Consider the following 25,683-nt stretch of genomic DNA (forward strand, 5'->3'; position numbering starts at 1 on the left):
AAACTGATCGGGATGTCCCGGATCTCCCGTGACAATCTTCCAAACATTCCTCACTAAACCCCTGTCAAAAGAACCCTCCGGAGACCAGTTTACATCAAAAGACAGCCACTCAACTTCACACAATGTTCTTAGTCTGCCTGGAGAAAACTTTATGCCATAGTCAACTCCCTCTACAAACCCTTCTTTGAAATGTTGCAGAAGACACAAGTGTGTCTTCTGTGAACTTGGGCCTCCTCTCATCGCTTGCATGGAAAACACAAGACAGACACTCAGTCAAGAACAATTACTGGGGTGTAGGTGGACCTGGAGAGGTCTGCCACCTACAAACTAGACAATAGACAGAACTCGATAACAGGGCACAGGAGGTGGTGTCCCATGGCCTGGCCACGGTCAGGGAGATATGACTGCGTCCAGTCTCTCCATGGACCCCCAATGACCGGTCAACAGAAGCAGAAAGGTACCTTTTTATACAGATGTCGAGGCCACGGAGATTCCCGTGGGACCAGGAACAAAGAGTATGTCCTCAAGGTTGAGTCCTTGACGATTGCATTGACCCCGTCACGGCATTCAAGGGCCCTGGAACGTCTTAGGTTGGCCACCCCTTTGAGTCCGTCACCGGGACAGCAACCGCTTCGAAGGCCGGTCTGGTCTTAGATCTCAGGGCCACTTTCTAAGATGTTGCTGGGGCCTCCAAATGTTGTAGCTGCCAGCCTCCGATAGATACACAGACCACCAGAAACTAGTGAGTTATAGGAAACACACTCTTTATTCAGCCAGTTGGGTCTGCCAGAGGTACGCAGACCCCAAATTAAGCAGCCCTGAAATGTAGAGGTACAGGGTTTTTAAGCTCTAAACCCCATTCTTCATCCTGTTTGAATAGACAAGTTTATTTCTTTTCTTTTAACTAACTGTCAACCCACAGGTCGGTTGTGCAAGCGGGGAGTACAGAAGCAGAAAGCTTATTGTTAGAGCATTATGTTCCCATGGGCGATAGCCAAACAGTAATTTTCCAGCCAGCACAATAGTCTCAAGAATTTTTCTAAAGATGATCAAATTAATATAATGACTTTCAAAATATGTATAATGACATTTCGAAATGCTTTATTGTTTAAGGATCAGACTAGAGGCTGTCTCCTTTCTCTGGGAAAGATCAGATTTGATTATTTTAATGGAAATGAGATAGACACTAAGATAGAGACTTCTATCAAAGCACTTTTTTGGCCCATTATTTTATACCAAATCTAATGTAGAGTAATATGTATATATGTTATATAATTTCCCAGCATCTCCCAGAGCACTTTCAACATACACTGTCACTTGTATGAGCCAGAATCAGACATAGATATAGAAACATAATTTTTTAAAAGAGCATAATTCTTTAAGTTAATTCATTCATTTTTTAACTAAACTACTTGACCTCACAAGTAGATAAGGGAACTTGATTAACCAAACAAAAATATACAAAAATATTTCAACAGACAACATTAAAGCAAAGTCTGGAACACACAAAAATTTCATGAGTTTAAATTCTTGACTCCTGAATGAATATTTTATTTGATAGCTGGAAGTGGATTAAAATAATAAAGATCTGTTTGCTATCACATAAGAAAAATGAGATTATTTTTACCACTTGAAAGAAAAAAGAGAAATCTCAATCAATAACCATTAAAATAAGTTGCTTCTTTTTAATTAGAATAATTTAAATTAGAGTCACAAATAAATAGTATTATATCAAATTTTATACTAATCTCCCAGACTAATGTGTATATACCTAGTAAAAGTCGTCTATTTTATTTCTTAGCAAATTATTATTTTCCCTCTCTGAGCTTTGTTTCCTCAAGTGTTGATAATGTTTGGATGATCTCACTTCCTCTAATTATATTTTGACCCTGTGTTCTACCCTTTGCGATAACACTTTCTACTTCTAAAATCTCTTCTTCTGTTTTTAAAAAGTATTTTGTATTTTTCACCTTTGTTTTCTTTCGCTTGTTTATAATAAAACAATTATTCTTGCTTCTTATTTTCTGTAACATTAAAACAGTTTATTATTTATCTTTATGACTAATTGATTACATTTTAGGAAATCTCCATTGTATGAAGGATTTTGTTTTGTTTTGTTTTTTACTTTTTACTACTTGAACTCCATGATAAATTTTAAAATTAAATAACAAATGACCATTATGGTACAAATGAGATTTTTTAAAAAATAGCAGCATAGCTGTTGTAATTTTGCTCAAGAAATATATTTATTTCTTGAATATATTCAATGAAAACATGAGTCAATTAATAATTTATTATGAGATAGTTATGATAATGGCTTTAGCTCATTAAGATAGCCAAATTTTAAATATTTTAGGAATTATATTTTCAGTTATTTATTTTCTTTTGAGATTTTATGAATCCAAATATCTCTTTTTTATTTTTCAAACCAATATAAGCTATCACACACCACAATGTCAGATTTGCAAATCAATAAAAACTTTACAAAAGGTATGGTTTATCAAGTATTCTTAGTCATTGCCGGGAGAGGGGAGATAATAAAAGGAATCTGATAGGGACATCTAATAAATTCAGCAGACACAAAAGAATTTGGTCTCTAGTAAACAATTATAAAATTGCAACAACAGATGCTGGGAAGTTCTAAAATTCTAACTTAGGTTTAAGGGTTTTTTTCCCTCATCAATTCAACAAATATTTTGTTGAGTACCTGTACTGGGTTGAATTGTGCCCCCCAAAATAATATGTTTAATTCTAACTCCTGTTACCTGTGAGCATAACTTTATTTGGAAATGGGGTCTTTGCAGATATAATTACGTTAAAATAAGGCAAGGAAGGATTCTTCCTTAGAGCCTTTCGGAGGGTATATGGCCCTGCTGACACCTTGATTTCAGATTTTTATCCCTCAGAAATGTGAGACAATAAATTTCTGTTGTTTAAGCCACCCAGTTTATGGTAATTTGTTACAGCAGCACTATGAAACTAATACAGTACCTAACTATCTACCAAGTACTGGTATACAGCAGTAACTAAAATAGGTTAAGTCCCTCACCTCATGGAACTTACATTATAGATGGTAGTGAAGATGGGTAGACAATAAATGCATATATAATATTTTGTTATATTTTAATATATTATATGAATATATAACATATTCATAATTAATCTATTGCAATAGAGGTATGAGCATGCGGGAGATGGTTGCTTTTTATATACGGTAGCCAGAAAAGTGTCTGTCTTTGGGAAGATAATATTTAAACAGACCTGAAGGATATAAGGGAGCAAGCCATGGAGATTTTCAAAAGAAGAGAATTCCAGGTAGGGGAATCAGCAAGTGTAATTGTCCTTGAAAGTAAATGTGTTTTGTTGTGTTCAAGGAATACCGAAGAGGCCAATGTGGCCAGAGCAAAGGAGATGGGGATAGTGGAGGGAGAGGAGTTGTGGGGCAGTGGGATTTTGCAGATTATGTAAAGCCTTATAGGTAGGTGACCACATACCCTGGTTCACTCTGGTAAGGCTCAGTTTGTCCCAGTGTCATTCTCAAAAATGTTCTGGTTTGGAACATTGGAATTTCCAGTGGTGGCTTAGAGCAGATGGTAGCAACACAGGTGATAAGAGGTGGTTAAATGTTGTATAAATTTTGAATGTAGAGCCTTTCCTTGGAAAAGTTATTTTGCTTTCCTATTCCAATTTCTTTTAGTTAAAAGTGACTATTGTAACTTCTCTTCATATTGGCTTATGACAGAACCACAAGATAAGTAAATTTTTTTTTACATATTTTGATTAGCGTTAATGTATATTAATGTATTAACATTGGAGGCAGCATTTACATAAAAACAGGTCATTGCTAAATTGTCTTCTTTCTTATTAAGTAAGCTACAAATATTTTATTTTTAACCTTTGTCTTTTGGCCCTCCATTTAGTATAAAAGGTTACAATAATTTCAAGTATGTTCTTTCTATCTAACCAGTATTTATTATTTTGAATCCTATGAAATTGCCTATTTTGTAGGTCAAAAATGTTCAAGCATATGCCATTTCTTATATTTCAACCTAATGTATTAAGAAATAAACATCTAGACACTAAAGAAAGAGGCTCAGGAGACATATGGAGGCCCTGAATAGGGGGTTTTGTGAGAAAGGAAAAATAAATTCATGTGTTCAATCCAACCGAAAGTTTCTAACTCCTTCTTAACACTTATTTTCAAAAATGCACTTAGTCCATTGTTCTCCCCTTGACCAGAATAAGCATAGAAAAGGAAATAGTTTTATGGCAAGGAAATCACATTTTCCCCTCTGAGGAAGATTTTCCCTCCTGGGGAATATTTCTGCAGAGGCAACAACTCAACTTTTAGCAGGGTCACCAGAGTAAGTTAGATGCTGGAGATGCAACAATTAGCAAGGTGTGGCTTTTGCCTTCACAAATCTTATTCTAAGCAAATTAGCATGGGTAAAGAGAAAGAAAGAAAATAAAAAACTGACTAAATGATAATTCCAGCACCTGGCGCAGTGCCCAGAACATAGCAGGAGTGCATATAATGTTTATTGAGTGAATAATTGCTAATATTGGTCTATAAACATAATGTGGAATCACACTGGAGAAAGTCATTAATTTTGTCTTGAGGGGTGGTCTGGGAGAGTTTTGTTTTTATATTTAATTACACATGGTTTCATGTATACTTAATTTATATTGTCTTTAATTTCCACTTTAATATTTATTTTCATTTCTTCCTCTTAACATTGCCTTGCTGAGGCAGCTATGTTTTATTCTCTCCCAGTGTTTAGCATAGCATTGAGCAGATTGAGCAGATAACTGATGATCGATAAATGCTTGCCTATGCTACCATTCTCTAGGACTGCTTCTGCGTTGGTGCAGCTGTCTCCTCTACTGCCGAGTTAACATAATGTTCCTTTGGAGAAGCATGTAACTCAAGGAGTGAGAGTGATGTTCAGTGGAGAAGGCCAAGTAGGAGAGTCTCTAGACTTCTCTACAACCAGTTTCCCTGTAGATAGCAGGGATATGTATATATAGAGAGGAAGGCCATGTAAGCACAGGTTGGGGGACATGAGCCGGCAAGGTGAAAAGCTCTGTTGTTTGGTCTTCCATACACCAGTTGTGTGATTTTAGGGAGGTGACTTAACCTCTCTGATCTCTTATTCATTTGTATTATGAGAATAATAGTACTTGCCTTGTATAGTTATCTGAGGATTAAATAAGATACTTATAAAATACATAGCACAGTTCTGAGTATGTAGTTATAAAAATGTCAGCCAGAAGTAAAAATGCATGAAGTAACATTATACAGTTATATCTAGCAGATTCTTCACTACTCTCTGTAATGCACAAATTTCACATATTCTACAAATTCACATTATATGTTACAAGCTTCCCAAGGTAGCGAGGCATGTTCTTTGTCATTGAATTTAAGGAATGTGTCTCCTATTCTGTAACTGTTTTTCTTGGCCCCAGGCCTGAGAACTACCTACTTTATTAACATAAACTAAAAACATTTTGTCTGTTAAGTTCTTAAATCAGTCATTGTTTCTCAATCTTTGCTGAACATTGGAATCAGCTGGGAGCCTAACAAATCTCTAGGCCTGGCTGCCATTTTTAGACATTTGATTCAATCTCTGGGTCTGGAGATTTTTTAAAAGCTTCTCAAGAGATACTAATAGACAGCAAAATTTGGGAACCATTTTTCTAATTACATAAAAATTGAAAAAGAGACATACGAAAAGGACCTAGCGATCATAGGTTCTAAAAGGATAAAAATAGACTAACAAATTAATAATTCAGTTGATTCTAGCCTTTTTTTCTTTTTAGCAGAAACCATAGGTATAAAATTTGTTTGAAGATTATGCAGATATTTCTGTCCTTCTAGGCTCTGTAGCTTCTAAAATTTATGAAAATTCACTACTGGCAGTGCACAGATTTTTGAGGATGAGCAAAACTTTTCATCAAGGTAGGAATTAACATTTCCATTTCACCAATTGGGAGCGTTTTAGTAAGTTGCCTATGGCCACACAACTAAGAAGTGGCTCAGCTAAAATACGACCCCAGGTCTTGGTTTACATAGAGTCTGTGCCTTTGCCACACCTAAATACAAGCAGCACATTCAGGCCACCCAAAGATCCAGAGTCTCTCCTTTATTTTTGCAACTGAACAGGTTCAATTCTACTGAAGGTAACTGGGCATTCTGTGTAGGGGAAGCCTGGGAAAGTCTCAGAGAATTTCCCAGTGACTCTCAGCCCAGAACGGCATTTGACCTCCTGGATTGCCTTGAGTCTGAACCTAACTGACCTCATGAAAAATTCACCGTAAATAAGTGTATGAAATTGTTTTTTTTTTTTTGTCCTTGCAGTTCTTTCAATGGGAAAAATGGTGAAGATGTTCAGTTTCGTCCTTGTCACCACTGCTCTGCTAACAGGAAGGGAAAGCTGGGTAAGCTCATTATAAAAACTATTGTATTCGTAATGCCTGCTTTGACCTAAACTTTCTTTTGTTTTGCAGCAAACCTATAGTAAGTTGTCACTGAAAAAAACTCAACTAAGGGGGGGAAATGAAAAAGTTTTGTGGAACACCTGACACGAAATAAGAACTTACCAAGTGCTTTAAAAATTTTTAAAAGTAAAAATTAGTATTAACAAAAAATAAGTAAAAAAAACTTTTTTAATTTGCTAGGGTAATTTGAGTAGTTACATAATATTAGGAGTTCAAAACTGTCCATTAAATTTGAGTGGTTACATAATATTAGAAGTTCAAAACTGTCCATTAAAAAAGCCCAATATTGGGCTTTCCAATATTGGACACTATTAGTGTAAACGTAACAGATTATTTGAAAGTAATTACAATGAACTTGTGTCTTCCTCCACTCATGAGTAAAAAGGTAAAAATACTCATTTATTTAGTTCTCGGAGAAAGAAAACTCTTAGGTTTTAAATAAGCTTACTAACACAGTATATCGTGTCTCATAAATATTGAACATACTTGCCTTGTAATCCCTTCAGTTATTTTTAAATTGCATAGTCCACTGTGTTCAATGATATCATAATCAATTTCCCACTATTGGAAAGCAACACAGGATTCCAGACACAGTAAAATATATTTGCTGTTCATTTTTTAGACAGTTGTGACTCAGGGTGCTAAGCAAAGAACTCATTCAGGGAGGATAAATCAAAGGGTAATGAGGAGAGAATGCCAAGAGCAAATAAAAAATAGTTTTACTTAGAAATAGCTGGGAGAGATTCAGTGACTTGGACGAGAATATGGGAGGAAGGAGGCCTCTTATCACCACTCTCCATTCTCTTGCTATATGACTTTCAGTTTTGAGGATATTTACATTGTAGTCCTTTATAAGAAAGGAGTGTGCCTCTTTCCTTTGTCCCAAATTAGATATTTAATTGTGCTGTTCATTAAGATAAGAACAGGAAGGTAATACATTAAGATAGGAACAGGAAGTTATACAAATACAAATTGAGAAACATATCTGCCTATAATCAAATGCCTTTTTAGAAAATAATGTATGTAAAAGTAGTGTGAGGCACTTACACATTAAAATTCATAATTTCTCTGAAGTGAACATTTATATTTATAGATAACAGGAGATCATGACATGGGCTGCAAATAGAGATGACAAGGTAAAATAGATAAATGGCAAAAATTTGTTCTCTGTCCTTGTGTTTCACCACCCCTAGTAATTCTCCCAACACTGAGCATTCAAAAGCTTTTATTTAAGATTCTTGGCCTCAGGACCTCTTCCCAGAAGACCCACCTCTGCAACTCTCCTTCTCAATTCACCAGCCACATTTGCTTTTTCTTTGGAGGGCTCTGCTCAGTCAGATACCACTTTAGAGAGGAGCTGATAAACTCTCTCATGTGCAATATTCTTGGGTTATTTGCCCCTTTTAGAGAAGATAAATGACTTAACTGGAAGACTCAGTTTCCTCCCATCTGTTTTTAAAGTGATTGAGGAAGAAACAATAAATAAGCAAAACGTTAAAATGACTCAAGTAGAATTTTCAGCAACATGTAAATGGGTGAGGTATTCAGGGATATGAGGGCCTAAGCTAGCATCCCTTATAAAGGTGACCACATGTCATCAGATTATAAGCATTCAATCATATTTTTTAAAACATGTTAATACCAAAAAGTCATTCAAAAGCTTCATTTATTTTACTGTTAAGAAAGCACTTAGGCAGTGTCATGTAGAGATTGAGAACAGAAACCTTGAAGTCAGTGTAAATCCTGACTCCTTTTGCCCACTGGCAATTCTTGAGCAAGTTTCCTCATCAGGACTGAGCCCTTTCCTACCTCATGGAATCATTATGAAGATCAATTGAGACAACAACTCTAAACTTCTAAGTGTAGTCATTCAGATTGTTTAATACTATATCTTTTTTTTTTTTTTTTTATTAGAATAAGCCATAATTTCTTATCCTTCAAATAATAAATAAAATTAGAACTTTCAAACTACTTTCCAGTTGGAAAAATGTTCTGAAATGGGAGTCAGGGGCAAATTTGTATTATTAATTTATTCAACTTACTAGGAGCATTTACTTTCCATGAAAATAAGATGCATGTTACTCTGTAGGCTCTCGAGAACTGTCTCCAGGAGCAGGCGCGTCTCAGAGCTCAGGTACACCTGCTTGAGATCCGGGTCAAACGGCAACAGGTCAAGATCGCGCAGCTTTTACAAGAGAAGGAAATCCAGTTTCTGGATAAAGGAGAGGAGGATAGTGTCATTGACCTTGGAGGCAAGAGGCAATATGCAGGTCAGGATCTATTTTTTTAAAGTGTTTCAATAATATATATCCATGTGCAATGATGGTGCTAGTTTTTTGATGAGTTCACATTTTGCTAAAAAGCTTTTTCTATTTTAGTAACAAGCAACATGAAGCATTATAGCAAATTTAAATTTCTTTAATCATATTTTATCTTTTTCTTCTATTATCATGTGCAGGGGACATTTTATGTCAGTGTTCAATATCTGATAATTTCTATAGTTTAATAAGAGATCAAGAAACTAGATTGTTTAAATATCGGTATGCAAATGGCAGATTACGTTTGTGAAATTTTAAAGTTGAGCTTTGTTTTATTTGTATTTTATTTCTTGTTACATTTATATAGCTTTTCCTTATGAAAATCTAATGTGCCTTAGGGTAATAAGTAAGGTAATTGAATAAAAGTTTAGAGAAGGAAAAAAAATGAGAATTATTTAGGAAAATAAAAGTTATTTTTAAGTGTATATTTCCTGATTTGGTAATTTTCCTTTTCATTAGATCAGTAATTTTCCCCAGAAACTAAATGATCTTCAACTACCAACACATGTACATATAATTACATATATCATTATTCCCTATAGAAAACTGCATATATCATTATTTCCTATTCACCCGACTTCCTCTAGACATCTTTTAAAGTAGACAAACAATAGTTGTCAGAAACAATGAGAATGCCACCTAGAGCCTTCCATTGATATGTCTACTCCATCCACTGCTATGATATGTTATTTCTCTGTTTATGAGCTTATCTTGGTCAATTAGCTGGGCACTTTGTAAGGTCTGAGATGACATTTAATGCAGTCTTCCCTCCTTATTGCCTATCAGAGTGCCTACAACATATTTGATCCTCATATTTATGAATTAAAGCAAGGTAATATATAGAGATAGGAACAGCAAGATAAGCAAATATAAATTGGGAAATATATTTGACTATAAATGAAAACCTGTAGAGGCTAAAGAGGTGCCAAGCTAATGAGAACAAACACATTTTTATTTTGTGTTTCCAAATATACTCACCAGTATTGACATGAGTTGTTGGGATCTTAGAACCTATGCTTCAATAAAATTCTCCCTTTTTCTCTCTTTATCAAGATCCTAATCTCTTTTTGCTCAGACCTGCTGTTGTCCAGCAGCTTGATCCTTTATCCTCCATCCTTGGAGTTAAACTGCCCTTCCCCACGTTTGGGATCAGAAAGAAGCCAGAGCCACTGGGAATGAATATGAGGTGAGGATGGCCTGTGGCTCTGGAGCACACATCAAAGAGGAACCAAAGATAGTTCCACTAACAGGCTTGGAGAACAAAGACTGTCTGAATCAGTCACAGGGCAAAGAATCAGAAATTGACACCTAAAAAGAGAACTAGTACAATGATTAGGCAAGACTATGAAAGGAGACTCAGGAAAGGAATCGAACCAAAGCAGAATTAGTAGTGATTCCTTTAAAACAATGATTCTCGGCCATTCGTATCACCTGGTAACCTTTTAAAATGCTGATGCCTATAAAGAACTGTGAGGGGTCTGAGATTTTGCTCTATTTGAAAACCAACAAGTTAGCCCACCATGGTTTCAGGAACCCTGGCAGAAGATAAGAGACTTCTGGGTCACAGATGTGACCTTTATGTTTGCACCAATATTCCTTGCCACAAATACTAAGGAAGCAGTGTGGGATAATTCAGATGAAAAATGTGCAGGCAGTGGGCTTTGTTACAGCTGAGGAGCCCTGAGCTTAGGAAACTTCAGTCTTTTATAATGGGTGATAAATCTGCCCAAACTTTGCCCCAGCGGGAGATGTTATCTTTATGATAGTGGACAGCAAACAAGCCTGCCATCTCCACTAGGGGGAGATACCATCTCTATCATCCAAGGCTGTTCACTATACAAACATCCTTGAAAAAATATTCTAGAACATAAGCCCTGCTTGAAAAATGTGCAGAAATGCAAGTGACCCATGGGAAATTGTTCATAAACAGTGCCCACTTTCCGCTCCAGACCAATTAAATGAGAACCCCTACAGGGTTGAAAAGGATTCGTGCTTTCACAGTTGGCTGTGGATTAGGTTGTTCAAGACCAGAACCAGGTCAGGCTTCTCATCAAATTCCCACAGGCTGAGAAGTGCCAAAGTTTCCTGGAGTCACCTAGTAGAAGGCTTTACTTCTTTTTGGTAAGGAGATAGTGTCCTGTGGAAGTTCGGTTCCCTTTTCATTGGATGAAGTTTGAGGCCTTGTTATAATATAGTCAGGTATCCACCCACTAGTCTTTAGCTACCTATTCAGAGACTGTGGGAAATTACAAAAGCACACAGGTTGGAGGGTAAGATCTCACTGAGTTAATTGGGTCAATCATTGTGGATGATAGAAATGATTCACGGAGGAAGGGGTCATCGGAATCATCAGAAGGCCATTTGATTGATGACCCTGCCTGATGGGCTGAATTCTGTCCTCCACTCCTTCCCCCATAACATATGTTGAAGACCTACAAAACCTGCTGACACCTTAATCTTGGACTTCTGTGCTCCAGAAGTGTGAGAAAATAAATTTCTGTTGTTTGAGCTACCCTACCTAGGGTATTTTATTATGACAGCCCAAGCAAGCTAATACACCTTGCATTGCCTTAGATATCAGCTTCTGGCCAGGATGGTAGTACTTTTATAAAGAAAGGTAAATAAAAGTGTCCTTCGGTCAGGGCTCTCCAGAGCTCAGGGAGTGTGAAACCCAACAGGCAACCCATAAAAATAAAACGTTTTTACATCATCGACTCTAATGAAGAAAGTTTAGAAGGATCTTTGTGGCCAGTGAATTTTTCTGGAGGAACAGCAGAGGCTGTGATAGTGACAGTGAAGAGAATACACACTGACTCTGGGCTCGCAATGGCCTGGATCTGCCCCTCTCTGGATGTCTCTTCTCTTAGTCACCCAAATACATATTAACAATATTTTTAAACTAAGATTGTCTTGCCTATTGTTTTGAGAATGGATCTCAGCATTACTAGCAGTGTTTCCTCAAGCAAGCTATTTATCTTTTGTATGCTTTAATTTTCTCAATTGTAAAATGTGGATTATAATGGTATCTAGTTAATAAGATTGTTGTGAAGATTAAATGAATGAATACATGTAAAGCGTTTAGAACTGTGCCTGGAGCACAGTAAGTACTCGTTAGTATAGCTATCACTTTTTTTTTAATGTTTCTAAGATAAATTGTGTTACACAAGAGACTGGATACAAAACTGGAAGTGATCCAGACAAAAATGAACAGATTTATCTGTTTTGCTCCCACTCCAATTTCCTTGGGGAATATGGTTATAAAGTCATTGCCATTTAAATTTGACACAACTTCCCACATGACCTCGGATTTGCTTCTGTCACCCTGAGCCTTTGTTGCTCTGTCTTTAGCCCCCTAGGTCAGAAAGAGGGTCAGGGCTGGGAGAGGGAAGATCAGAGGAAGCAAAGATGAAAACCCCTAAGTGCATGATTAATGCTAGAGAAAAGAGAAAAGTTGGGGTCGTACAAGAAAAGGCGAGAGAAGAGAATGTAAGAAAAGCATGAAGGAGAGCCTGATCCCAAGGATGGGTCCCTCTTCTAGACCAAAGAGGCTCAAAGTGGAACCATAAGGAGGTGAAAGTGTGTTTGGTGATGGAGGCAACTGCTCTGGCAGAGAAATTGCTAATATTATGTATGTATTGGCTTTGTGGAGGCAGCACAGATATGGTGTCAGTAATATATGGCAGAACCAGAGTTTGGACATTGTCTGTTGTCATGTGTCTCCTTTGCATGGTACATTCTGAGTAAAATAAATTAGTTTCATTTTCTCAACAACACCCTTCTCTCTTGAGCCCTCAGAACTTTGCATTAGCCCCTTTATCTCTCTAGAATGTCTTCTCTATTCAACCCTGTCCTCCTGGACTGACTTCTGCTATTCGCTGTCAGATCCCAGTTTATCTCTTCAAGAAACTTTTCCTGACCCTGAAGTTTGAATTAGGCACCACTTCTCTGCACTCCAAAAGCACCCTCTACTCTTCTATCTTAATATTTATCCTAGAGTATTGTCACTGTATGCTTAATCATCTATCTCCCCTGCTAAACCGTCTAATTGCTTATATTTTCAGTACCTAACCTGGTGACTTGCATATAATAAATGTTCAACACATATTTTTAAAATTTAATTGGTGGAACAGATCAGGTAAAAGAAAGTGAGGGCAAACACTTCAAACAGACCCTTGGGGGTAAAACAAGATAGTTATTTGAATAACAGCTTGAGAAGGAGGCAACAGGTTGGTTATTCAAGGGATGAGCATACAGATATGTGAATCCAAAGCTGGGTACAAAACTGACTTCAAGGGTAAGGAATTTATGGATGCAGTAGAAGTACCATTATTCCAAATTCCAAACCAAGCTCATGATCCAGGGTATCTATTCAGACACAATGTGAGAAGGTTGTCAATACAGATTCTAGTATCCGATAATGGCAGGAGGAAGGCCTTTGGATTTTTGTTACTGGATTTGTGCCACCAGTCACAAGAAAACTGAAGTTTAAGAGCTAAAAATCCGATGCCTGTGTTGAGAGTGCTGGGAGCAGACCTTAGGAAACAAGAGGTCACCAAGAAGTAAAGCAAGAAATCAGTTACTAAGAAATTAAACTATCAAGGTCAGAGCAAAACTGACTGTATAAGCAGGAATTGGTTAGAAGAGTCCTATGAACAGGATCTAGATAAACTACTATATTGTGTGTGTGTTTCTTATAACATAACACATGTAATGATAGAAGATAGACATTCTAGATGACTGTTTCTGGATATAACAGCTAAAAAAAAAAAATCCAGAAGTCAGCAGATCTGTGTTTAATATTCTTTGTATATGGTGTAAACATGAAGGAAGAGAAGGAAGAATAAACTATAAAATATAAATACAGTTCAATTGAACTTTATTTTTCAACATATAGGCAATAGTACTAGAGAGCCTACCAAGGGCAATCACTCATTAAATAAAATTTATAATAACACATAAATTCTAATAAAATATATAATGTTATAGCATATATGTTGTATATAATTGTATATAATATATATTATATATAATATGTAAGAACTTGTTCACATCAAAATTTATGGTTTTGGTGTCCTTAAATTTAAAAAATTAAATATTCATGTATGTGCTCTATAAAAATATAAATTTCTTTGCTCTTATTTACAAGTTACTATATTATTATGAAATTATTTTCTGACTTCTAATTCATCTTACGGTAGAAAACACCTAATTACATACAACTTAGCAATTTATGCAAATAATGCACAAATCGCATGATTTTTATAGAACATATAATTAAATGCATTTTTTAAGCTTTTGGGTGCTATTGACTTATGTGCCTAAAATAAAAGGTTATAGTACCAAATTTGCATTATTGGTGACAATCACAACAGCCTGTGGCATTACAACATCTATTCAGTGAATAAGACTGTTGGCTTAACCATGTCCGCTTCTGCAGGAGCCCCAATCTTTATGGGACAGTCTCCTGAGGCAGTCTGTGTTATGGTGAAGGAGTGGACTCTGAAGCCTGGTTTCAAAGTCCATCTGCTCATCTTGCCAGCTTTTGGAAAATTATTTACCTCTATGTACCTCATTCCTCATCTGTATAATAGGAATGATAAGAATACCTGTTGCTTTGTTATAAACATTAAATGAGTTATTGTACATATACATGACTACAAAAGCATTTAGCATTTAGCTCAATGAAGGTCAGCTATCTATCTATGTTATCACAGTAGTCCCTCCTTATCCACAGCAAATACGTTCCAACACCCCCAGTGGATGCCAAACCATATATATAATATGTTTTTTTTCCCTATACATACATAACTTTTCGCTTTAAGGAAGCAGTTTATGGCTTCTCTTTGGCATATCTGAATGGCTAGCAACACTATTTGAGCTTTGGGGCCATTATTAAGTCAAACAAGGGTGACGTGAACACAAGTACAACACTACTAAGACAGTCCATCTGATCACTGAGAAGGCTCCTAAGTGACTAACGGGTGAGTATCTACAGGGTGCAGATGCTGGACAAAGGGATGATTCATGTCAGAGTGGGAAGGAGAGGGACTTGCAAGATTTCATCACACCACGCAGAAAAGAACACAACTTAAAACTTACAAATTCTTTATTTCTGTAATTTTCCATTTTCAGATTGCAGTTAACCACATGGTAAATCAGTGTAAAGCAAACCACGGATTAGGAGGGCTACTGTATATCCTCTCTCCCTGGTTTTCAAAGAAGAGAGCCACTCACCCCACCCTACAAGAATACTGCTTTCTCCAAAAAACCAACTTTTTTTCTCCTCTTATGTTTCCTTCTTATGTCTTCTAGAGGTTGAGAATGGTGGCAGGGCCAGTGCTGGCATTTCCCAACATGCTCTCTGGAGGGGTGGCTGACTTCTTGCTGGTCTTTCTCTGAGTTTAGAGTGTGGGGTGATTAGAGTCTTTAGTTCTCAACTTTGAGCTCAGCCACCATTCTGGGACAAGAAAGGAAAAAGCCCATTTGGCAGGTTGTCATGTTACTTTATGAAGCTTAAACATTCAGCCTTCCAACATGGCTTGTTTTCTGCATGATCAGAGAAAGTATTCAACTCACAATTTAACACAATGTTTGTCAAACCGGGCATGAAGCCCTGACCTCACTCTGGTATTATGTAAGTATCTAAAAATCTTTTTCTTTTAAGTCTCATGAACACAGAGCTCTTTAACCTTTTTCCTCTCTTGCCTATTTTCCAGGGGGTTGAGGGTTTCAAAACATTTTGAAAATTATTGTTTTAAGTATCTAGTTAATATTTAAAACCCTACATTGTTTCAACTTCCTGCTTTTACAGTATAAGTTACATTTTTCCAAGGCAGACTCCTTAACTATTTGCTATAAGCAGTTTTGCTACAGGCGCTTATTTGATTTTTATTTATTTGTTGGTTTTTTTCCAGTTGAAAGCTTTCTTCTGGATTTTAAGTTGTGTTTGACACAACTTTCTTCTGGGAAGAAAAAAATGTTTAAAAAACACAAACTCATATTTGGCATAAAATAAAAAAAAAAATAGAAAATGTTGGCTGAAAACTGCATATTCACGAAGTTTTCCAGAAGCAAACATTATAGCTAATTATTTCCATATTTGCCTGGGAAATAGTCTAAACCTTATGAGCCTTTACTATTCAGCATTTTGGTAGGAGTTTAAATATAAATAAAGTGAACTCCTTTCATAACAAGGAAAGTTAAAATCTGCCTACTTTAATGAAAAGTGGCATACAACATACTTGACCACAAGATGTAAGCTTTTGAATAACACTGAACTAATTTTAGGTAAATCATTTCTCATTTTTTTCTTCATGTTTAATTGCCACAACTGAATCTTTTTTTTTTTTAATTCAGCATATATGAAAAACACTTTGGCTTCTGCATTGCAAAAATAATATATGAATAAAACTTAAATCATTACAAAGACGAACCTCTCACTAAAGTAGTAGTGTATGATGATCTCAACCTGGGGAAGACTTTAGAAAGTGACTAAGATTCTTTTTTTGCTTTTCTTTCCTGATTCTTATTGCCTACTCAATCTATTTAATGTAGAGTATACTTTACTTGTAATAAAACAGAGTGGTAGACAATTTGGCATCAAAACAATGAAAATGAGGAAAGATCGTAAAAATATGCTGAAAGAATGGAATTATTCAATCAGGAAGAGAAAACATTTAAAAAAGATAGAAAATTAACAAAATGATAAAGGTAAAATTTGAAAGTTAGGGATGCATATTATAGTATTTTTATTCAATACTGTGACTGGGTAGCCTTGAAAATATCTCTGTATAGTGGCCACTATTTCAACCACCCAAAAACACAGCTTCCTGGGCATCTAAATAATAGCGAAGTTCCTACTTGCCATATTCTCTAAGTCAGGACAGATCAGTCTAGATGAGACCCAATGATATTAATTTATCTCACCCTCAAGTGGTTTAAGAAATAGATTTTACTTTTTGGCAACAAATTGGTGGCTATGTTTGCTTCAATAAGAAATATCATGGCAAAAAAGAATGCTGGATTAAAAGGAGTAGTAGAAACTTGCAGTTTTAGCAGAAATATCTAAGATTGTTACATGGACTGTTAGAAATTTCAGTTGGTTAGTAAAAAATCTGGTGAGAGCGAGAGGTTGTAAGAATCTAACAAGATGATTACTATTTTGAGTTCATTTCCAGATGTTCTAAATGATTTATAATGCTCTAAGTCAAGATAACCCATATTAAATTATTTGTTGTTATATTTCTACTTTCATTTTAGCTTTATAAAAGAAATAATTTCCACTATTCTGTCTGATAAAGCTGTAAGTTCCATTTATATATACTGTTATTAACTGAAAGCATATAATTTAAAAAATTGTTTTCCACAAAAATTATAAATGAGAAACCACATTCCTATTTCACTTTTTCCATGATCATAGCAAGGAGTCAGATGATAATTAAATACTAGGAAAAGAAATAAGACTTTCTTACTATGCACTGGAAGATGTACAAGATGTAATTCTAAAACGCTGATTATCTACATCATGTGTTTATCTGTCTCCATTAGTACTAAGTAATCTAATTCAGAGGCTCCCTTTATTTAAAAAGAAGGCACATAACAAATGTTACATTACTTTGTTTTGCAAACAGATTGTTCAGAGATTTTTAATGATGGGTATAAGCAGAGTGGATTTTACAAAATCAAACCTCTCCAGAGCCCAGCAGAATTCTCTGTCTATTGTGACATGTCTGATGGAGGAGGATGGACTGTAATTCAGAGACGAACTGATGGCAGTGAGAACTTTAGCAGGTGTGCTAATTACGACATAAGATTTTATTTGGAGTAGCAAATGTGAGATTTATAATAAGTAAACCTTTTTGTTCTATCCTGAAATCTATTAGTTAGACAGAATTTCACTCTCTCTAAATAAGAATACTGAAAGTACATTAACTAAATATTGGAGGAAAATATTGGGGGTGGGAGCCAGGCACAGCAGCAGGGGATTGTGGGCATCTTGGGTACTCTAAAGGTCTATTTGAATTTTGTTAAAATCAGCTTTTGCTTTAATTTTTTAGGGGCTGGAATGACTATGAAAATGGCTTTGGAAATTTTGTCCATAAAAATGGTGAATATTGGCTGGGTAATAAAAATCTTCATTTATTAACCATACAAGGTAAGATTTGCCTAATATTAAATTCATTTGAAATGCAATGAAAATAACTAAAATGTTTTTCACTAAATGATAGGCAATAGAACTAATTAGTAACTACAGTGATTTACAGATTACAATGATCCCTTTTGGGCAATAATCCCTTTTCTGAATGCGACTGCTTAAAACTAAGAATAGAGGAAAAGAAATGACCTGGATTGGGGGTGGGGAATTTCTCATATATTTTCTATTTCTGGGAAAGAAATGTAATGTCATCATCATTCTTTTATTAAAACCTTTAGTCCCTCAAAATATATTAACATGCAGTTATCTATTGCCACAATAATACTGTGAAGCGAGCCACTTCAAAATTTAGTGGCTTAAAACCACAACCATTTCTTATTTCTCACAGATCTACAAGTTGGCTGGGTGGTTTTGTTGATGAGGGCTGTACTCTGCTGATCTTGGCTGGGTTTACTCAAGGTTCTGTGATCAACTTTCTGGTCAACTGGAGGCTGGCTCTTCTAGGTTGGCCTCAGATGGGACAATTCAGCTCTGCTCCACACAGTCTTTTGTCTTCCAGCTAGCTAGCCTGGACTTGTAGCAAAGGCAGAGTTCCAAGGGAGAGTGGAAGTCTCATAAGTCTCTTGAGTCCTAAACTCAGACTGGCACACTGCTTCTATTGGTGAAAGCAAGTCACAGGACCAGCTCAAATGTAAAGGGAAAGAAAATAGACTTAATAGGAGGTGTTACAAAGTAGTATTGCTAAGGGAGAGGCGAAGAATTGGGGGAATTGAGGTTGTTTTTGCACTGAAATACCATAATATACTAAATGTTCTCGTTTCCAACCCCTTCCAAATTTTATTTTGAAAATTTCAAAGATACAACAAAGCTGACAGATGTTTTAACCTATCACTTAGATTCTACACTGACATTTTATGATGCTTGTTTTTATCCCGTATCTCTCCATCTATCTCTCCATCAATTCATTTTATTTTTTGACACATTTCAAAATAAATTGCAGACATCTATAAAATTTCCCGTATATACTTTTACATGGATACCTTTAACTAAGAGTTCAATATCTGTCTAAAATACCAATAGTTTGATAACAAATCGTCCACACTTCTCTTTCCCAAGTTCTATCGCTTCAATCCATTGTTTTCCTTACCTCATTTGCAGTCTGAGATTGCAGTCAGTTCCAATCAGGTCTGATTCTGAATGTCTCATAAAAGGCAACACAATTGCTCGAGAACACATGTTAAGTTACACTGACAATACATGAAATATAAAGCAAGAGTTTAGTTGTTACATCTAAGTTAAGGAAAATGGTTGATGTTTCTATAGTTATAATAGTAGGAATATAATTATAGGGATCTTTGAGACACCAGAATAATAGTTTAGAGAATATGGATAATCCTAGAAGTCTAATACTTTCTTTCTTTGTTTGTCCTTCCTATGCCCAATGCTGTCTAAATTTCAATGTACTTATTATCCTACTTTTAGGTGTTTTATGATAGATATATAATGTTTATCATACCAGCTCTGTTTCTTTCACACATTAATATATATCTGGTTTCTTATTGAAACTATGAAAACCCGAAAAAGTAATCCTTGGCTCCTTCTAAGTACACAAATTCGTACTTGTTATTTTTCAAATTATTATTCAGTGCTTATTTGCCCAGATGTACGTTGCCAACATATTTGCTTCCCCTCATGATTTGATTAGTGTTCAGTCTGGCTACTCTCATGGCAGCAAAAATGTATTTATCAGTTCCAGGCTTCACAACTACATATCACATCATCCCAAGGAAAAATAGTTCCTCTGTTCCTGTGTTCTTCAATTACATGAGCACTTATGGCTAAGCAATTGCCTCCGAAAATTGCTTTATCTTCATTGCACAAATTTTGATTGGAAGTATTTGCAATAAAGTTAATTTAGAAATGATCTATATAATTGCATTTTTATTTACTTAATGGCCAAAGAGATATTTACTGAAAGGCCAATGAGATATTTAGATGGCTACCCCAAAAATTAAAACTGACTTTGTATCTCTTCTACAACACAAAATATTTTCTAGGAGAGTTAACAGCCTGCCTTACTGCTCCCGTCCACCTCACAGTCCTGGTTCACATCACCTTTACTGCCTTTTGATCAGGTTAGAAAGGCTTTTCCTTAAAACCCCATTTTAGAGAGCTCTATGGGACAAGCAATCTGTGGGACCAAAGTGCCAAGGCCAAGAGAAGTCCACACCCCTCCTAGATTCACTCCTCTCGTGGGGAATCCAGCATTCCGAACATCCAGGACCCATTCAGGCCTCTTCATCTGTCCTCCTGCAGGAAGGGTGTGCCGCTGGCGTGTGTACGCCTGAGCCCGAGGAGATGTGAAAGAGCAGCTTTTATTGTGGATATAAACAGAGCTTGAATGTTCAGTTGGAAAAGTACACAAGTGTGAATAAGGCCCTCTCTTGTGTCTGATGGAGATAGTGATGGAAAGAGAAGGGAGGCAGACCAAAGATCAGGCCTGTGTAATGTGGCCTGGGGGCTCTCTCTCCTGGGCCTCCATGTTCTGGCTTGGAACTCTGAGGAATCTAAGACTCTAAATTCAAACCTGGTCTTGCAGGTCATTATGAAATTTTGTCAAAGTAGAAGGATAGAACATACACTATTTAACATTTAGTTTGATTTATAACTTTCAAATGTTCCTGACAGTAGTTCTATTTCTGAAAAAGTAAGTCTTTGTTATCGCAAATGATGGGACAATGAGGAAAAGATAATTACTTGAACATACAAACTACTCGGTCATTATTTATATTTAAGATCAACATTCTTATAAAAATTAAGAAAAAGAGGGTAAATATTTAAACTTATAAAAATTTCCCTTCTATTGTTAGATATCTTAACCTATTAACTGAATAATGACTTATTTTCCATTGTTCTTTGCCAAGCAAATTGCACTAGCTTTTACCTATGATAGATCTAATAGAAATTTTCTACCTCTAATAATGTGTCCTTTTTTCAAGTCAAATACACAATAAAACTTTCATGTTGTAAACATAATGGAGTCACTGTTTATTCTTTGGAAAACTGACTCATATCAGAAGGAAATAGTCTAAGTAAAATAGAGCCATGAATTGTTTTTAAACCCCAGTAAGCCAATGTCATCTTGCACATTAAAAAAAAATTCATTGTTGTTGTTATTTTCTTTTCCAGGAGACTATGCTTTAAAAATTGACCTTGCAGATTTTGGGAAAAATAGCCGTTATGCCCACTATAAAAATTTCAAAGTTGGCGATGAAAAGGTACTGAAATTTTCAAATAAGTACCACAAATTGTGCGTAAACCATACAATATAAGCCCTGAAGTCAGTGGAAACAAAAACATACAATAGAACTTATTCTTTTGTTTATTAAATAAGCCGATAATTTAAAGAGTGACAACTGAGTGAAAGTTGCCTCCGTTCTTTTAGAATTTCTACGAGTTGGATATTGGAGAATATTCTGGAACAGCTGGAGACGCCCTTGCGGTGAATTTTCATCCTGAGGTACAATGGTGGGGAAGTCACCAAAGAATGAAATTCAGCACATGGGACAGAGATAATGACAACTATGAAGGGAATTGTGCGGAAGAAGAGCAGTCTGGCTGGTGGTTTAACAGGTTTGATGTTTTATAAACGTAGTTGTAATGGCGTTGATGATATATCACTGATGGGCATTAATTATAATACGCATATGAGGAAACATTGGTCTTCTTTGTAATACTGGTATTATTAAGCAATCACCCTTATTAGAATTCTTCAGTGATGAAGTGTAGTTTTGAAGATTTGTTCATTGTGTACATTAGTAAAGCTTGAAAGGTATGTCACAGAAATAAATCATATTACTACTTTTACAAAGATTGTTTACAAACTGAATTATGAGTGAGTTATCATAAAGATAGGCCACAAATTAATATGAAAAAATACAGAGCATTTACATACAGGAAAAATATTTTCAGCATTCTAATAATCAAGTAGTTCTTCACCTTCTCCTATCATACAAAATGGCCGTGTTTTTGTTGTAAATTTTTTGATGTAATACTTTTCAATTACTACGATTTTCATTAAATCATTGAATCCAAGTTCCCTCCGATGCAGAAATTTCCTCTACAATATTCCTGAAACCTCTTTCCACCCTCTGATTGAATATTTCTTTTTTTATTGAATATTTCAATGCTACTTTATCAGCAAGCCCATTCTACTGTTGATTATACTAAGATTTTTCTTTCATTAACCTGAAATCTGCCCCCAGTTTTTTCCTCAGTAGCTATGGAGGAATTGTAATTCCTTTTCAACCTACGTCTTTGGGTCCTGGATGAGAAGATATTTATTGTATTTCTCAATAGTTTCTCTTCTCTAGGCCAGATATTTCTGATTTCTCTAACTTTCCTTCACCCATTGGTTTTCATATGGCTCCCATGGTTGTAATTACAAATTTAAGGCAGGACTGGAAGCTTCATATAATCTTCTTAAAAATAACCTGATGGGCCCGCTGTGTCTGCAAAGCAGATGTGTTCAAGCTGTACGTGAGCTTTGAACAACTTTTCTCTTTAGAAGACAGGGGCCACTTCAAAATATCTAGACAGGTAAACTTTCCTTTCCGGAATTTTTAGTAAGTGAATATTTCTGAAATGTCGGGTTTTCCATATAATTGAAGACTATCCGTTTAAGTTCCACGATCCAAATTTTAACATTTTGTGTTATGTAAGCAGTTTTAAAGCATTTGAGAATCCTCTATCTTATTAAGTGAAGGTGTACCAGACATATGTTAATTTTCCCTAAAATAATGAGAGTCTTCATTATGAACATCAGTAATTGCGAGGTGTTGATTTTAGAATTGTAGAGTCCATGGAGATACAACTAGTTGTAGGTAGCGTCAAATTGAATCTAAGTAGTTGTAAAAACAGTATTTTCTCTGGATTTTGCTTTTCTAAAAGTTTGAGTCCATTTAATTTTTGGTCATTTGTAAGGCAATTGGAGCACATACAGCAGTGAGAGGGGACAGAGAAACGAAGTTATCTTTCCTACTTAGCAAATCAAGAGTAATGATAGTCTTTCCCCCACTGGTGTTCTTATTCTTTTAGAAACCATCTTTGTCACCTTCTCTTTCTCTTCCTTTTTCTTCCTCTGTTCTTCTAAGTTAGCATTATGTAAAAATTATCAGTATTATGTAAGACTTGCCTATAATTCACAAAGTTGCAAGTATCCCTTAATGTTTGATTTTGAACAGAGTTCCATATGCAGAAATAACAATCACATCAGTTAATATTACCATAAGATCAAAATCATATACCTGCTCAGTTGATCATCTTGTATAATGCCTGAATGACAACTGGACACATATTAACCTCGGAAAATAAATGATTTACTTGACTTTAAAGATAGGGGTGCAGAGAGGACAAAGGCAATTCAGTAGCTGGAGCCACCCAAGGAGACTGCATTATCCTTGGAGTCAGAGGAGATGATAAAGCTGTGTAGGTGGCAAATCAGAAGAGCTGGAGAAAACGTCTGTTGTTCCAGAAGCATGGTGTTACTTCTATCATGCCTGCTACTACTATAGTTTAACTTTATCATCCTCTTCCTCCTTAATAGTTTTCCTGTCCCATAGTTTTCCTAATTTACGTGAAACATTGACACTTAATTATTACCCACTTACAAGGCAATCTTTCTCCAAATAGCAAACCAATCATTGAGGGTTGATGTCTTGTCTGCTTTACAAAGCATCTCATGTGAGTGCTCACAGCTACTTCTTTGCCAAAGGAGCTCCAACCATCTCCCAATCTAGTTTCAGGTCCAGGCTGTTTTAGAAACAGAAAGATGATAGAAATTGGTCTCAGAATAGCTAAAGTTTCCTATGTTCAAATAAAGTCAATTGCTAATGATATTCAAATCTCAAAACAAATAAAAAAATATGTGTAGTAGATATCTCTAGGAAGACAGAGATACCAAAATATATATTCCGGAGGCTCAATTCAGAGTATTTTCTTTTTTGACATTACTTTCCATGCAGTTTTAAAAACACAGTATGCTCTTGACACTTGCAGATTTAGCATACATGGTTTCGGTTAGTTATATTTAAGATAGAAGGACCGTCAGGATGGTTAGCAGTCACTTAGCTGGTAAGAGATCCAAGCCAACCACTCCTCTTTTATGGGTAAATTATATGTTTTTTTGATTTAATAATTTGGTACTTTCCATAGATTTTCAGAATTATCCTTTGTGAAGGTTCTCTGTGAAGGTTCTAATGCCTGACATCTTTTTATTGGTTATATCAATAAAGAAATATGTAGCAATTCATTTCATAACAAAGCACAGAAAAGGATCATATACTGTTAGTTTATCAATATCTGGGACAAAATTTACAGATTTTAAAGGAGGAAGAGAGACATTTTAAAATTTATGATAACCTAACTTATCTTGATTGGAGCAATATATTAAAGTAAAAAATTAACTCAGCAACTCAGACAAATGATTACTGGTTCATGGCTGAGAAAACTTTAAATGATAGGTTTAAGCTTTGTTTCTTACCTTTGAAGTTAAAATAATTGATATGCTAATCATTTTAAAAAGGGCAAGAGGAAAGTTTGAATTACAAAAGCTAAGTTTTGGCAGCAGATGGATGAATGTATAAGTGCAAATTGTCCAGAAAAGCTGGCAGTAAAGCACCATGACACACTTTGCTTTGTTAACCCATAGAGCTCTTTTTAAGGCTAAGCATTGCAAGATTATGTTTTTATGTGTGTGTGTTTTTCACTTGTTTGTTTAAAAGCTATTAAGAACAGAGATCTTCTTTATCAATAAGCTGCAAATGGCCTGCTTGTATCCTCAGATTTGTTATGGCACTAAAATTCACCAGTTAAAAACAAAACAAAACAAAACAGAAAAAACTTATCTGTCATAGAAATAGCTTGGCTTCTGAAAACTAATAAATATTTCCTTATCTGAAAAATGGCAGAATTCATAGTTAAAATGTTTTTTATCATTTGCTAGCAAAATAAAAGAGTATCAGAAGGTTATTTTTCTGGTCTGATTGTTCTGTGTTTATTTTTTCTCCCACTAGATGTCACTCTGCAAACCTGAATGGTTTATACTACCCTGGTTCCTACAGGGCTAAAACCGACAATGGGATTGTCTGGCACACCTGGCATGGATGGTGGTATTCTTTGAAATCCGTGGTTATGAAAATTAGGCCAAATGATTTTATTCCAAATATTGTTTAATTGTCCTTCTTGGGCTTTTATTGCTGCAGTTCATCTTGGTTTAAAGCAATTTGAAAAATAACAGTTCTGAACATATACATATATAATAATGGTAATTGTTATATGTAGTACTTTTCATTCTTGCTTGCCTTTATTACTTAATGTAGTTTCAGTATAGCATATATAATATTCACCAAATAAATGTTAATTATGTTAATATTGATTGAATTCCTATGTTCAGAGTGCTATGATAAGAGCTTATGTTGAACAAAAAATAAAAAGCATAGAATATATACCACAACTTGGGAGACAACACAAGCACAATAAATTAAGTATGACTGCAGTTAAAAAAAAAACACAGGAAAAATTCCAGCAAATAATGGATTGCCAAATCAACTGCATGGACAATAAATATTATAAATAGTGATTTGAACTCAGGTCTCTAACTATAGAGCTAAAAGTTTTATAAACACAAACCAGCATTTCAATCACTATAAAATA

General features: G+C 35.4%; 1 protein-coding gene across 2 annotated transcripts in view; it reads left to right on the forward strand.

The window, feature by feature from the left end:
- Positions 1 to 25,401, forward strand: part of FGL1 (fibrinogen like 1) — a 30,103-nt gene extending 4,702 nt beyond the window's left edge. The window contains exons 1-8 of one of the 2 annotated variants that reach the window (XM_015592795.2): positions 5,564 to 5,959; positions 6,359 to 6,438; positions 8,588 to 8,768; positions 17,447 to 17,606; positions 17,873 to 17,970; positions 21,160 to 21,248; positions 21,416 to 21,603; positions 25,044 to 25,401. In XM_015592795.2, coding sequence (XP_015448281.1) covers positions 5,938 to 5,959; positions 6,359 to 6,438; positions 8,588 to 8,768; positions 17,447 to 17,606; positions 17,873 to 17,970; positions 21,160 to 21,248; positions 21,416 to 21,603; positions 25,044 to 25,203 — 978 coding nt within the window. In that variant the 5' untranslated portion in view covers positions 5,564 to 5,937 and the 3' untranslated portion in view covers positions 25,204 to 25,401. Of the gene's footprint in view, positions 1 to 5,563; positions 5,960 to 6,358; positions 6,439 to 8,587; positions 8,769 to 17,446; positions 17,607 to 17,872; positions 17,971 to 21,159; positions 21,249 to 21,415; positions 21,604 to 25,043 lie in introns of those variants that run through there. The other variant, XM_015592796.2, reaches the window with a different exon arrangement.
- The last annotated feature ends 282 nt before the right edge of the window (positions 25,402 to 25,683 follow it).

Source organism: Pteropus alecto, unplaced genomic scaffold, assembly GCF_000325575.1.
Source record: "Pteropus alecto unplaced genomic scaffold, ASM32557v1 scaffold24, whole genome shotgun sequence".
Classification (NCBI taxonomy): Eukaryota; Metazoa; Chordata; class Mammalia; order Chiroptera; family Pteropodidae; genus Pteropus; species Pteropus alecto.